This window comes from Paramisgurnus dabryanus, chromosome 1, assembly GCF_030506205.2.
Source record: "Paramisgurnus dabryanus chromosome 1, PD_genome_1.1, whole genome shotgun sequence".
NCBI classification, from domain to species: domain Eukaryota; kingdom Metazoa; phylum Chordata; class Actinopteri; order Cypriniformes; family Cobitidae; genus Paramisgurnus; species Paramisgurnus dabryanus.
In genome coordinates, this window is record NC_133337.1 from 34529361 (window position 1) to 34542793 (window position 13433).

Sequence of the window (13433 nt, forward strand, 5' to 3'; positions counted from 1 at the left end):
CATAAAAAATGCAAAAAATTACCGTTTTGCTACAGCGTCTCAATCCATAAAATTGTTAAAACAAATATCTACAAAGGGTGCTGTTCGCGCATGCACCATGAACTAAATATTACTTTCATAAATTTGCAAATGACTTATATCTGTGAGTTAATGAAAAACATTGCACTGTACGTGTCTATGCAGATGTTCTGTACATCCTGCAATACAAACACATAACCAAGCGGTCTCGCTGAAGAAAAAGGAAGCTGATCAGGTCAGGCCAGAAGGTCAAGTCATACATAGACCAAGAAAACCCTTAACACCTTGTTAAGTGTCAGGAGGAAATCCTAAGGAAAAATCCACTTAGGTAATGCCCACGTCTCTCTGACCAAAGTAAGCAAGCACACACAGCCGTTATCCTTAAGGCAGTGTAAAGAGAGTTTGCTTCTAAGTAGAGGATTAGTCTTTTTGATGACAACAAACATGTAAATGATGTCTGCGGGGCAACTTCTTCGCGAGCCAATGAGGAAGCTGGATGGTTTACCACCAGCAAATGGTTTTAATTTCACACCCACTACGGTATTTCAGGTTTGATTCGTGCCGATTAACGAAATTACTGTTTATTTACAAGAGGGCCTTTTCTGTTGAAACATACATGCAAATATTCTGGCAAATAATATGACATGTCAAACCAGTATAGCATTAAGTTTAAATGCAAATAGGCTTATTTGTGTCATCAGTCTTGTACTGGAGTACTGGATCAAAGGCTTAATAAAGAAATTAATATTAATATTTGGAAGAACTTGTGAATATGGACGACACTAAAGTGGCGATGCAAACCATATCTACTATCCAAAATATGGTGGCCAATAGGCATGCATACAGGCTGGCAGGCGCCTCGTGCTCCCCTAGAGTTAAACATTTGATTCTTACAGTTTTGGAATCAATTCAGCTGATCTCCGGGTCTGGCGCTACAGTACCACTTTTAGCATAGCTTAGCACAATCCATTGAATCTGATTAGACCATTAGCATTGCGCTAAAAAAATAACCAAAGAGTTTCGATATTTGTCCTATTTATAACTTGACTCTTCTGTAGTTACATTATGTACTTAGGCCGACAGAAAATTAAAAGTTGTGGTCTCCTACTGTTGAAAGTAACCAAGGGGAGTATTTTTAGGCAGTGCGTAATATCACTACGCTTGCTGCCGCCATGTTACAGCAGCAAAGTCCTTGATTATTACGCCAGAATGAGAGTATAGTTCCTAGCCATATCTGCCTAGAAAATCGCAACTTTTAATTTTCCGTCGGTCTTAGTACACGATGTAACTACAAAAGTTTTAAATAGGAAAAATATCCAAACGTTTTGGTTATTTTTTTGCGCGATGCTAATGGTCTAATCAGATTCAATGGATTGTGCTAAGCTACGCTAAAAGTGCTAGCATCAGACCCGGAGATCGGCTGAATGGATTCCAATACGGTAAGAATCAAATGTTTAACTCTAAAGGAGCTAGAAAATTAGCATATTAGCATAAAAAAGTGGAATGTCCATTTAACTGAAAGGCGGGACTAGCATCCCCCAGGCGGCCATAATGAGCGCTGCATTTTCCCCTAGTAAACATAGTAATAGCACTGCTCAATCTTTTTATTTCCAATATGTTTGGTTTAATTTAGCCCTCATCAAATGAATATTCAGTATTACCTGTGGTAGGTGAGGATCTGTCTGTCTCACTTCCGGCTGGGTGGTCCAGGGACCCGCAGGAATCCGAGCGAGGGGCCAGATCATCCAATTCAGCAAACATATCAGACTGGGACCTGCTGGATTTGGAGTAAGGGGTCCCCTCCAATATATTCTCACCTGAAACAGCCCATACACACGTGACAAGCTCAAGTAAAAAAAATACAATATGTATCTTCATTCTAGGTAATTTGGTAACATTAGACTCCATAGAAATCAGCTGTAACAATGCATGTTTGTGTGTTGTTTACTGGACACTGCACCAAATCGGTCACTTTGGAGTTTCCATGACAGTTAGGACTTAGTAGGCAGCTGTCTATATACTGCAGGCAGTAGGAAATGAGGATGCTTTTTAAAAATATAGCAATTATGTTTATTTGCCTATGTAATTTTGTACCTGCTGTGCAAACATTTATTTTTTGTGCCAGTATAGACATTTGCCTTTTAGCGATTTTAGCACCGATCGCTCTTGAATCAGTAAGATATTTTCTCGCCCGTTACACCAGCTTCGATTTCATCATTGCTCAGGGCTGAACGTCAGGCAAGGACATCACGTGTGACACCCACCCCTCCAGCATCATTTCCTTAGAATGATTTTTGCCTACAGCATCTGCACATACCTACAAATTAACAGATATGTACACTCATACGGATCATGCTAACAGTTTTATAAGCCCTAAAATGCATATCACAGTGCACATCTCTTTAAGAGAAACGTCCTAAACAGTCGCTTATGTAATGTGACACCAACAGGGCTTTTTCTATTTGAATCCCACACCCCAGGGTCTTGGATTGAAAAGAAAACCCTGCTCTTGCCAATAACTATATATACAAATGCATATATATTAAAAAGGCCAAAAGCTTTCAAATAAGGCCCAACATATGCACACACACACAGCTATTGTATGGGAGCCGGCCTCAGCTTACCAATCACAGACACAATAGAAGGACTTGACTCGGCACTTCAAAGCATATTGGTGCTGTCAAGCTCCCAGTCATCTTCAGCCCAAGTGCTTCTTGAGACGAACTATGTGTCTGAGGGTGTGCATGTGGGTTTTGTGTGGACCAGACTAAGGCCAGGGCGCAGTACTGAATAGATATTTAAAATATGAGTCTTATAAATTTCCTCCCCGAGGTCCCAAATTCTTGTTTTTACTTTTGTGTTACATATTTCATTATATTATAAGATTGTATTCAACACATTTCATGTTGTGTTAAGATTATGTTCATTTTTTAATACCGGTGAAATGCATTTAAAAGATTTAAATGCCTAAATGTAGGGGGTGAGATTATTTCACAGTAGTATTTGGTGTTTCTACACATTTGGGTGATTCTCGCAAAATTAGACTTATGAGGTGTCATGAAACATTTTGATAAAAAAAGTAAATGCAAAGTAAGAGTATCAAAATAAAAAGCATACAGTTACAAACATCTCTTCATGTAATATTTTGCACATGATTTCAAATGACATCATACAAACCAATGTTGTTGTTTTTCCACATTTAAGGGGAATATTTTCATTACCGCAACATGTCCATGACTGGATTTGGGTTCTTTGACATGAAAATATTTATAAAAAAAAAGCTTCAGTGCATGTTATACTATAAACATTTACATCAAAGAAATATGTGGTGTTTGGTGATCATAGAGACAATAATAAGGAATATAAATGTGTCCAAGAAAAATTTTCTCATCATCCGCAACAATTTTCAATCATTGTTAAAGCTCTCAAGGAACAAACATAAAAAAAATGTTGGAAGGGACACAATTGACTGTGACACTCAAGATGGCTTGATCAAAATAAAAAGAATACAGTTACAAACATCTCTTCATGTAATATTTTGCACATGATTTCAAATGACATCATACAAACCAATGTTGTTGTTTTTCCAGATTTTAGGGGAATATTTTCATTACCGCAACATGTCCATGACTGGATTTGGGTTCTTTGACATGGAAATATTTATAAAAAAAAAGCTTCAGTGCATGTTATACTATAAACATTTACAGCAAAGAAATATGTGGTGTTTGGTGATCATTGGTAAATGTACAGACAATAATAAGGAATATAAATGTGTCCAAGAAAAATTTTCTCATCATCCGCAACAATTTTCAATCATTGCTTAAGCTCTCAAGGAACAAACATAAAAAAAATGTTGGAAGGGACATAATTGACTGTGACACTCAAGATGGCTACCAGGTAAGCAGTTCTTATTTTTTCTCTCCAGATAAAAGTTGAAATTTTGTTTGTCATAGTACCTGGACAACTTTTTGGTTCTCATTACCGAAACATGAGTTTGTAAATGCATATATTTAATGTAATATCATGTTGCGGTAATGATAATTTTTGATAATGATAATCTAAAAAATTTAAATAATTTTATAGGAAATATGTTTTAAATCCACTAAAAATAATGGTTATAGTAAGTTCAGACCTTAATCATGTGCAAAATAAATCGTCTTCAAGGGCTTTTTAAAATTTAAAATTCTGATGCTGGACATGGATTTCGTGAGAATCACCCATTTACATTCATGCTTTAAGCAGACACTTTCATCCAAAGCTTCTTTCAGTGCATTTAAAGGGATAGTTCACCCAAAAATTAACATCTTGTTATCATTTACTCATGCTCAAGTTGTTACAGACTAAATTTATTTGTTCTGCTGAACACAAAGGAAGATATAACCAAACCATTTCCAAGCACCATTGACTTGCATAGTAGCTATTTGTTTTTTCCACAATAGAAGTCAATGGTGCTCCTGTTTTCTGCTTCATTACAAATAACTTAATGCCAATTTATACATGTCTGTAACAACTTGAGGGTGAGTAAATAATAATGATAAAAACTTACATTTTTGGGTGAACTATCCCTTTAACTTTCCACATTGCATAGCATTTTTATTCAATTGTGTTTCCTAGTATTCAAACCCATGACTTTGGCATTGCAAGCATCCTGTTTCACCAATTAACTTTTTCTCTCACTGGTCACATTATGTGGAAACTGTAAGGGCCAGTGTGGGGCCTGCTGTGTGTGTGGTAGGGGGTATCAGTGAGGTCCGGGGGTCCCACTCATTGTCAAGGTTGAACTCTAGAGATGGGGCTGAAAGAGGTCGCTGTGGGGTCGGACACTGACTGTCGGAAAACAGCATAGGGAGGTGACAAAGACCCAAACAGCTTTACAAAAAACCCAGACTGGCCCACAGTGCTGTATAGACACACACACATGCAAGCAGGCACACACACTTACACAGTTGAAATGAGGAAAAGGTCAATGACAGCCTATTGTGCGAGGCACGGTTATGCACAAGTGATATTTTGTAGTGTCTTGCAAATTTGAAGCAAATGAGAAATGGTAAATAAAAAATATATCGAAAATAAATTTTGTTTTTAACAAAAAATTATCATGCAACTTAATCTACGCTGCATTTAAAAGTGAATGGAATTGCCCTGTTGCTTCTTTTGACGGTTTCTTTATAACACTTCTCTGACAAAAAGAAAAGAAGAACATTTCTCTGCAATTTCTGAATAGTATGCTCACTTTTATAAACACTCAGTTTGAGTCAAATGTCAGTGGCCCCAGGGCCCTTTATCCACCCAGGGGATGGTAAATTAGCAAACGGAGGGCATATAAGAAATAAGCATTGTGGCTGAGGCTCACACACTGTTCGGCCGTCAGCGAGGCGGCGGTCAGCTCGGATTTATGACCGCTGCTCCACACGTTTGCCTTTCAGGGAGCGAAAAGAATAGAGAGAGAAAAAGCTGTGGACACGGGAGACTGAGGCTAAAGGGAGAACACCACACAGCCAGCATCACCGCCGCCACCCCTCGGCCCCCACAACGTCCCCCATTGTAAGGGTCTGAGCTGCTTTGAACTGGGGAATCAAACGGTACCAGCCCGATTCCCTGTCAAAAGAACCCCCTCGCTTTCAGAATAGAGGAGAAAAGAAAAGCTCCTTGCCATATTTATGACTTTGTCAGTGTGTAGAAAAAGCTGAAGCTCCTGGTCGGACTTTGATTTTGTCTTTTGTTCTCTTTCATGTCTGAGGTACGGCGATTGTTCGGCGATATTTGGCCTGACTGACCCCTGCGTGTGTGCATGAATACGAGAGACTCTTTTTGATAAAGCACGCTGACCTACTGTGCGTGTATGTTTGTCTGTGTGGGCAGGTTTTATTATACGAGAGGATTACATTTTTGAAAATGTCTCCAGAAGGATAGCCAACCTTAGGTTGGGTTCATAAACTGCCAAATCGATATCTTAAAGAGCACCACTTTGTGTGGTTTATGGTAAAAAAAAACATTATTTTCCACATACCGTACATTGTTTGTTCCTCGTCTATGCCCTGCCTCCCTGAGACGCACTGATTTTGTACAAAGCTCTTCGTTCTTAAAAGCACAGTGTCCTTTGATTGGCCTGGCTAACCGGTACATTGTGACTGACTAAATACCTCTATCGTCACCCGGAAATGTGACGCTCCTTACCATGTTTGAAAGATTAGCTCCCAATGCAATACTGACAGGAGTTAATATCTTCTTTACTACCTTATCAATACGAGCCAAATCTGATTTGTCAGCGAGGCTTGAGCAGGACCTAACAGATTGGTAAGGTAAGGATTCCTAAAAAATTAAAACCATGTCTGCATTTGTGATCGTAGAAACGACAAACAAGCTTGTGTTTGAGTCATGGTTTAGTCAGTAGTAAATTCTTTAAATATAAAAGATAGACTACTTACAGGCTGTAAGTTATAAGCGGGAGAAATTATGATAATGTCGGTCTTGTCCACTTCAACAGGCTGGGGAAGTAAACTTTTGCTTACAATCTGTGTGTTTGTTGTTGTCCAAGAAAAGAGATTTACGTTGGAGACAACTACTTTGGGATTTCTACCTTTTGCATATCGTTAAAGGATTAGTCCAGATAATTTACTAACCACCATGTCATCCAAAATGTTGAATCTTTCTTTGTTCAGTCGAGAACAAATTATGTTTTTTAAGGAAAACATTTCAGGATTTTTCTAATTTTAATGGACCCCAACACTGAACAGTTTTAATGCATTTTAAAATTGCAGTTTCAAAGGACTCTAAATGATCCCAAACGACGCATAAGGGTCTTATCTAGCGAAAAATAAAAAATATGCACTTTTAAACCACAACTTCTCGTCTTCCTCTGATCCTGTGACGCGCCAGCGCAACCTCACGTAATTACGTAATAACATCGAAAGGTCACGTGTTACATATATGAAACGCACATTTGCGGACCATTTTAAACAATAAACTGACACATAGACATTAATTAGTATCATTCCACATATACAACAACGTCGGAACGGTCCTCTTTCTCCACGCTTGTAAACACTGGGGGCGTAGTTTCGAATACGGCATCTGTGACCTCTTGACTTGATGACGTATTACGTGAGGACAAGAAGTTGTGGTTGAAATGTGCATATTTTTTATTTTTCTTGCCAAAAATGACAATCGTTTCGCTAGATAAGACCCTTATGCCTCGTTTGGGATCATTTAGATTCCTTTGAAATTGCAATTTTAAACTGCATTAAAACTATTAAGTGTTGGGGTCCATTAAAGGCCATTAAAATGAGAAAAATCCTGGAATGTTTTCCTCAAAAAACATAATTTCTTCTTGACTGAATAAAGAAAGACATCAACATTTTGGATGACATGGTGGTGAGTAAATTATCTGGATTTTTTTAAAGAAAATGGACTAATCCTTTAACATGTACTAATACACTTACACACCAGTATGTAAAATCATAAAACGGATAATAGGTGCTGCTTAAAACGGAAATAACTGGAAGTAATTGTTTTTGAATGCAGGGATTCATATGTAAGGGATAATGTACCTCATTAATTACTTTCATCCCAGTAACAGCTTTTGTACATTTTTTCTGATTGCGTATCCAAATGACCCCCCCCCCCTTAAACTCACCTTGCAATTCATCTGGTTGAGACATGATGGGGGGAAGCACTGGCCACAGGTTCCATTCGGATCGACTTTCCACTCCTGAGAAATGACTCTGTCTGGACTGACTGCAAGGCTCGGGACTCGAACTAGACCGGCTCGGAGAGGGGTGTTCATGCAGGGTTTCATCCGTGTACTTTTGGACGTCTGGAGCTTGCCTTAATGGAGGGCTCTGAGGACGGATGTTCCGGTTAAAAATTGGGGTGTCTGGTTGGAAGTTAGGTTTGGAGTGACCTGGTTGTGGGAACTCCATCTGTGAGGTGACCCGGCCACAACTTCCTGGAGAGCTAAATTGAGGATCAGGTGGAGATGCAGAGGAGCCGATCGTATAATCATTGTTCTGGTTGTGGTCATCAGCATCTTCATCATCAGAGACATTGTCAGGACCATCATTTACGCTGAAGTTTACTGATAACAAAGAGATAAAGAGATCTTTTCTTGTATTATAGACAGTTCTGCTAGTAACAAAGTACTGAACTCTAGCATTGAACTGTAGTAAACCATCTACAGTACATTTATATTTAGTATTTATAAAAGATAATCAAACATTTGGGGGAGGTTTCCAAAATAAGGTTCATCCTAGTCCCGGACTAAAATGCATGTTTGCTGCCTTCATTTAAAAACACCTTGCACAACGTATCTTGTAGGTCCGCATGATTTCACAAAGTGGAAAGTTGGTCCTGGATCAAAGGTTTACTTGCCCTTAACTCAAACCCTAACCATTTTTACCGCTCAGATTAGTGTGAAATATTAGTTTGAGAAGCCCCTAACCCAATCCTAAACCCAAATCTAACATACACTCTAATCCTCAATCTACATCTGATTGGTTAATAAAAATGTTGATCCAGGATCAACAATGGTGTTGATCCAGGATCACATCCTACTTGGTGAAATCACGTTCATAGTATCTTGTAACACATATCAGTTCCATTGTTTTGTCTTTAAATAAACCCCAGTACTATTTTTTGTAAGGTATCTATGGAAAAAATACTCAAATATCCTAATATAACCAAGGCCTAATCTTGGATTCATCTAAACCCTAAAAACTATAAAGTATAGTCTCCATACCTGACAGGGCATCGGAGAAGCTGCTGTTGAGGTCAGTGCTACGACTGAACTGGCTGGATGCAGGCCGACTGAAGTCTGAGAAGGAATTCGGGGTAACACAAGAGGTTGGGGTGCCTGGAGTACTTGGGGTGCCTGGAGTACTTGGGGTAGCTGGGACGCTGGGGGTTGTAGGGGTGTTAAGTGTGCTTGGGGTCATTGCTTCATCCTCAGCCATTTCTTGTTGCTTCTGAATCAGGTCTGGTGGAGAGAGTACATCATCTTCCTCATATTCATCTTCTAATGGGATGTGTATGCTGGGAGACGGGAATCTCTCAGGGTTATCGACAGACCGAACAGTGGGAGATGGACTAACGGGGGGTTCGAGAGAAGCTTCGCTTGGGTTAGGGGATGGCGGCATATGGGGTAGATCCACAGCAAATTGTCTTCTACTGGAATTGCTCACAGATTGCGTCCTCCTGTTATCTGGGGAAACCCATTTTTGGACATTGTATATCACTTATATTATTAATATTCAATCTTAAAAGACTTCATTATTCTGTTCTTCAGTATGTGATTCATATGCAAATACAAATTGTCTATGCATGTTGGATTCCTGTTCATGGTATTATAGCAAATTTTCTGTGTATAGTATGTTACTTTCCTGTTCATATATAATATGACACCTGTTATCTATCATACTAATTAACTTTCTATTCTATTCTGTTCAATTATATATAAAATATTTAATTTTCCATTTTATTTTATTTTCTTTTTTTATAGTTTTATTTTATTTTTAAATGTTCTATTATATTCTTTTTTATTCTATTTTTATATTCTATTTTGTAATATTTTATTATTTTACATTTTATATTTAATTGTTTTATATTTTTATTTATTTTTAATGTTCTATTCTATTCTTTTTCTTATATTTTTTATATTTTATATTTTTATATTTTTTATGTAATATTTTATATTTTATTTTATGCAATATTTTATATTTTATTTTATTGTTTATATTTTTATTCTATTTTTTAATTCTATTTTTTTTATTTTATATTATATTCTATTTTTATAGACCGTTTCAACGGACGCACGTGCGCTGATGCGATACACGTCTGGATCCAAACTTTACTTCCGGATTCGTTTTTTTAATGGTCTGACTAGTTGCTAAACTGATCTCTGGAACAAATGCTTCATCGAAAATAACAAATGTTTTGGTTTCCTATGTAATCTGTGTGTTGTTTTTTTGCTTGTTATATAAATAAACTATGTTTAAAGAACTTTGTTGTTATTTATTAATAGCGGAGTTTACCGGAAGTTACGTGCAAACTACGACAGCCGCTTGTTTATGTTGTTACTCCTGAAACCGTCTATATTCTATTTTGTTCTATTTTATTATTTTACATTTTATATTTAATTGTTTATATTTTTATTTAATTTTTAATGTTCTATTCTATATTCTTTTTATTTGATTTTTTTATATTTATATTTTTATTTAATTTTTATTTAAATTTGTACATTTTTTTCTATTCTATTCTTTTTATTCTATTTTATTTTATGTAATATTTTATTTTTAATTGTATTTTATTTTATAATTTTTTTATTTTATATTCTATTCTATTTTTTATTCTATTTTGTTCTATTTTTTTTTATTTCTATTCTATTCTATTTTGCATGCTATAATTCAAATATACTATTTCTGTAATTTCTTGTAAGGCTGCTTTTAAAAAGGCTACCTTGTAAAAAGTGCTTTTTAGGAAGATTTTTGGGTCAAGGTTAGGGTCACTGTGCAGAGTGAGTTTCAGGAAAAACTTTATTCAAACAAAAGCGAATGAGAAGTACATTGCTAATGCCCAAAGCAGAAACACCCTTCCCCTAACAAACCATTCCACAGCACAGAGGACTAATACATGCACATCAGACTCTAGTCTGCAGCTGTCTCATAGAGATGAACCCCTCAACAGTCAAACACACACTCACGTACATCCACACACACACGCACGCATACCGCCTTAATGACAGGCATTGTGTGGGGCACACAAAAAAACGTCCCGAATAATTAACACGGGGGTCCAGCGTGAGGGTCAGGCAAAAAGCGTATTCATCATCATTTACAGCTAGAAAGGAGAGGAAAGAGGCAAAGGCCATCCAGCCCAATAGCTGAGGCTGCCCCACTCCGCTGAGCCTCAGAGCAAACAGTCTTTTGCCTGTTGTGGGCCCCTAGTTCCTAACAAGGGCCCGGGGACACCCCCTCCCCTCAAAAACTCTGTCCCTCCATAGGAGCAGCTGTCCAGTTCCCAGCTCAGTATACAGAGTGCCTCTAAGATATGATAATTACCACTTGTGACCACTATATGAAGAAACTCGCTCTCATAATTGGGATTAGAAACCCCATACAGCTAATTATGAATGCAATGACAGCAAAGTAAACGAATGCGTCAAATCTCACTCGTTCGCTCTATGGGCCCCATGCTGTGAGATATTATATAAGACTTTCCTGTAGAATGACATGCTGTATTCAGTGCAGCCAGGGCTTAAGCATGCACATAGGAGCGATCTCTAAAGCACAAAATCATGCATCTCAATTACGTAACGTTCGCCTGCAGACGTAAACAATTGGTTGGCCGAAAGCCATTTTAGAATAACTGCTCATTTAGTGGTGATGCAGTTAAATCACACTTTAATGTTTAACTGTAGCTCGATTGGTAGAGCATTGCGTTAGCAGTGCAAAATGTTGTATGTTCGAGCCCAGACACATGCTGATAAAAATGTATACCTTGAATAAAGTCGCTTTGGATAAAATATGTATATATGTCAATGTAACATATGCAACTATTTTTGTACAACTAAACACTGGCCAATATAACTGGTCTTAAAGTCTCCCAGTAGTCGATCATTTTATCCCATAAAATTCATCTTTGAGTATCAAAACAACACATGCAAAAGTGTTTTCCTGTGATGATAATTTCTTCATGCCTTAAAATTGCTTGAATTTAACTCTACACCTCATTTAATATACACAGATCAATATGTGATTTAGACCCTGTCTCCACTTAATCGCATCAGCTCAGACCATAGATGTATATGTACATAGATGCCACATTCGCCAGTTCCAGACATGTAGCTGATAGGCTCACAGTTCGTCCCCGAGTTGCACATTTATTTTTGTTATATCTATGGCCCAGACTACCTGATCCATAGGCGTCAATATCTTTTTCTCTTTTTATGCTCGGCACAACCGCAAGCAATGCTTAGGTTAGCAACGGCAGGCGCTACGGGAGCACACAAGCGCTTTGGAAAGATGAAGGAAAGTGGTGCGGCCGCGTTTTCTACGCGGTTTACGCTTTATGTGAAGCACCCCTTTTTAGCTTATTCATCAAAGCATTGTTAAATTCTCAAGGGTTTGGAAATTTCGAAAAGGTTTTTGATTAAAATTATTTGAGCATATCTGGCTGTTTTTCTGTTGATGATCGGCCATTTTGGTGGACGCTCTAAACTAAACTAAAAAACTATGTTTATGACGTAGAAAACAAGATGAAGGAGGCCATTTCAAACCGCGGTTTTGAATCTGTCCTTGGAAAAATGCAATTTTATAGAGAAAATACTCAGCAATGCTGTTGAATTAGCATACTAAAAACACCACATAGACGTATAAACAACAATAAAAAGCTTGATTTTCACCACAGGGGGACTTACAGACTGCAAAAATTACTTTCTTGGTATTTTTGTCTTGTTTTTCAGAACAAATTAGTGCTGGGAAAAGATTAATCGCGATTAATCGCATTCAAAATAAAAGTGATTTTATGCATAATATGTGTGTGTGTACTGAGTGTAATTATTATGTATATTTCACCACACACACATTCATATAGTCATTTCAGATTTTTTAATTTATATATAATTTTTATTTATTTATATATAGGATAGAATATATAAAAATATACATAAATATATATACACATGTAAATGTTTCTTAAATACATATATGAATGTGTGTGTATTTATATATACATAATAATTACACACAGCACACACTCATATGCAAAAAAATCACTTTTATTTTGAATGCGATTAATCGCAATTAATCTTTTCCCAGCAGAACAAATATCTAAAAATTCTTAAATCAAGATGCTTTTTCTTGATGAGCAAAATGACCTAAGAAAATAAGTTTAGTTTTTAGACAAAAAATATCAAATTTAAGTGAATTTGTGCTTAAAACAAGCAAAAAATCTGCCAATGGTTTTCTTAAATGGAGAGTTCCACTGCAAAAAATGATTTTCAAGAAAAAAAATCTTAGTATTTTTGTCACTTAAATTTGATATTTTTGGTCTTAAAACTAGACTTATTTTCTTGGGTCGTTTTGCTCATCAAAAAAGCATCTTAATTTAAGAATTTTTAGATATTTTTTACTCAAAACAAGACAAAAATACTAAGAATTTTTTTCTTGAAAATCCTTTTTTGCAGTGCTTTGGCTGATTTTTTGCTTCCTTTAGGCACAAATTTACTTAAATTGTAATTTTTTGTCTAAAAACTAGACTTTTTTTCTCAGGTCATTCTGCTCACCAAGAAAATCCAACTTGATTTAAGATATTTTAGATATTTGTACTGAAAACAAGACCAAAACTAAGAAAGTAAGTACACTACACAAAATAATAATTTTAATAATAATTTTCAAGAAAACATTTTCTTAGTATTTTTC

The 13433-nt window shown here is 36.6% G+C and overlaps 1 protein-coding gene across 2 annotated transcripts in view; it reads right to left on the minus strand.

The window, feature by feature from the left end:
- The window catches only part of LOC135749828 (uncharacterized), a 98442-nt gene that overhangs the window by 51514 nt on the left and 33495 nt on the right, over positions 1–13433 (minus strand). For both annotated transcript variants that reach the window (XM_073816138.1, XM_073816143.1), the window contains exons 4-6: positions 8756–9217; positions 7655–8095; positions 1680–1835 (exon numbers count right to left, since the gene is read on the minus strand). In XM_073816138.1, the coding sequence (XP_073672239.1) occupies positions 1680–1835; positions 7655–8095; positions 8756–9217 (1059 nt within the window). The remainder of the gene's footprint in view (positions 1–1679; positions 1836–7654; positions 8096–8755; positions 9218–13433) is intronic.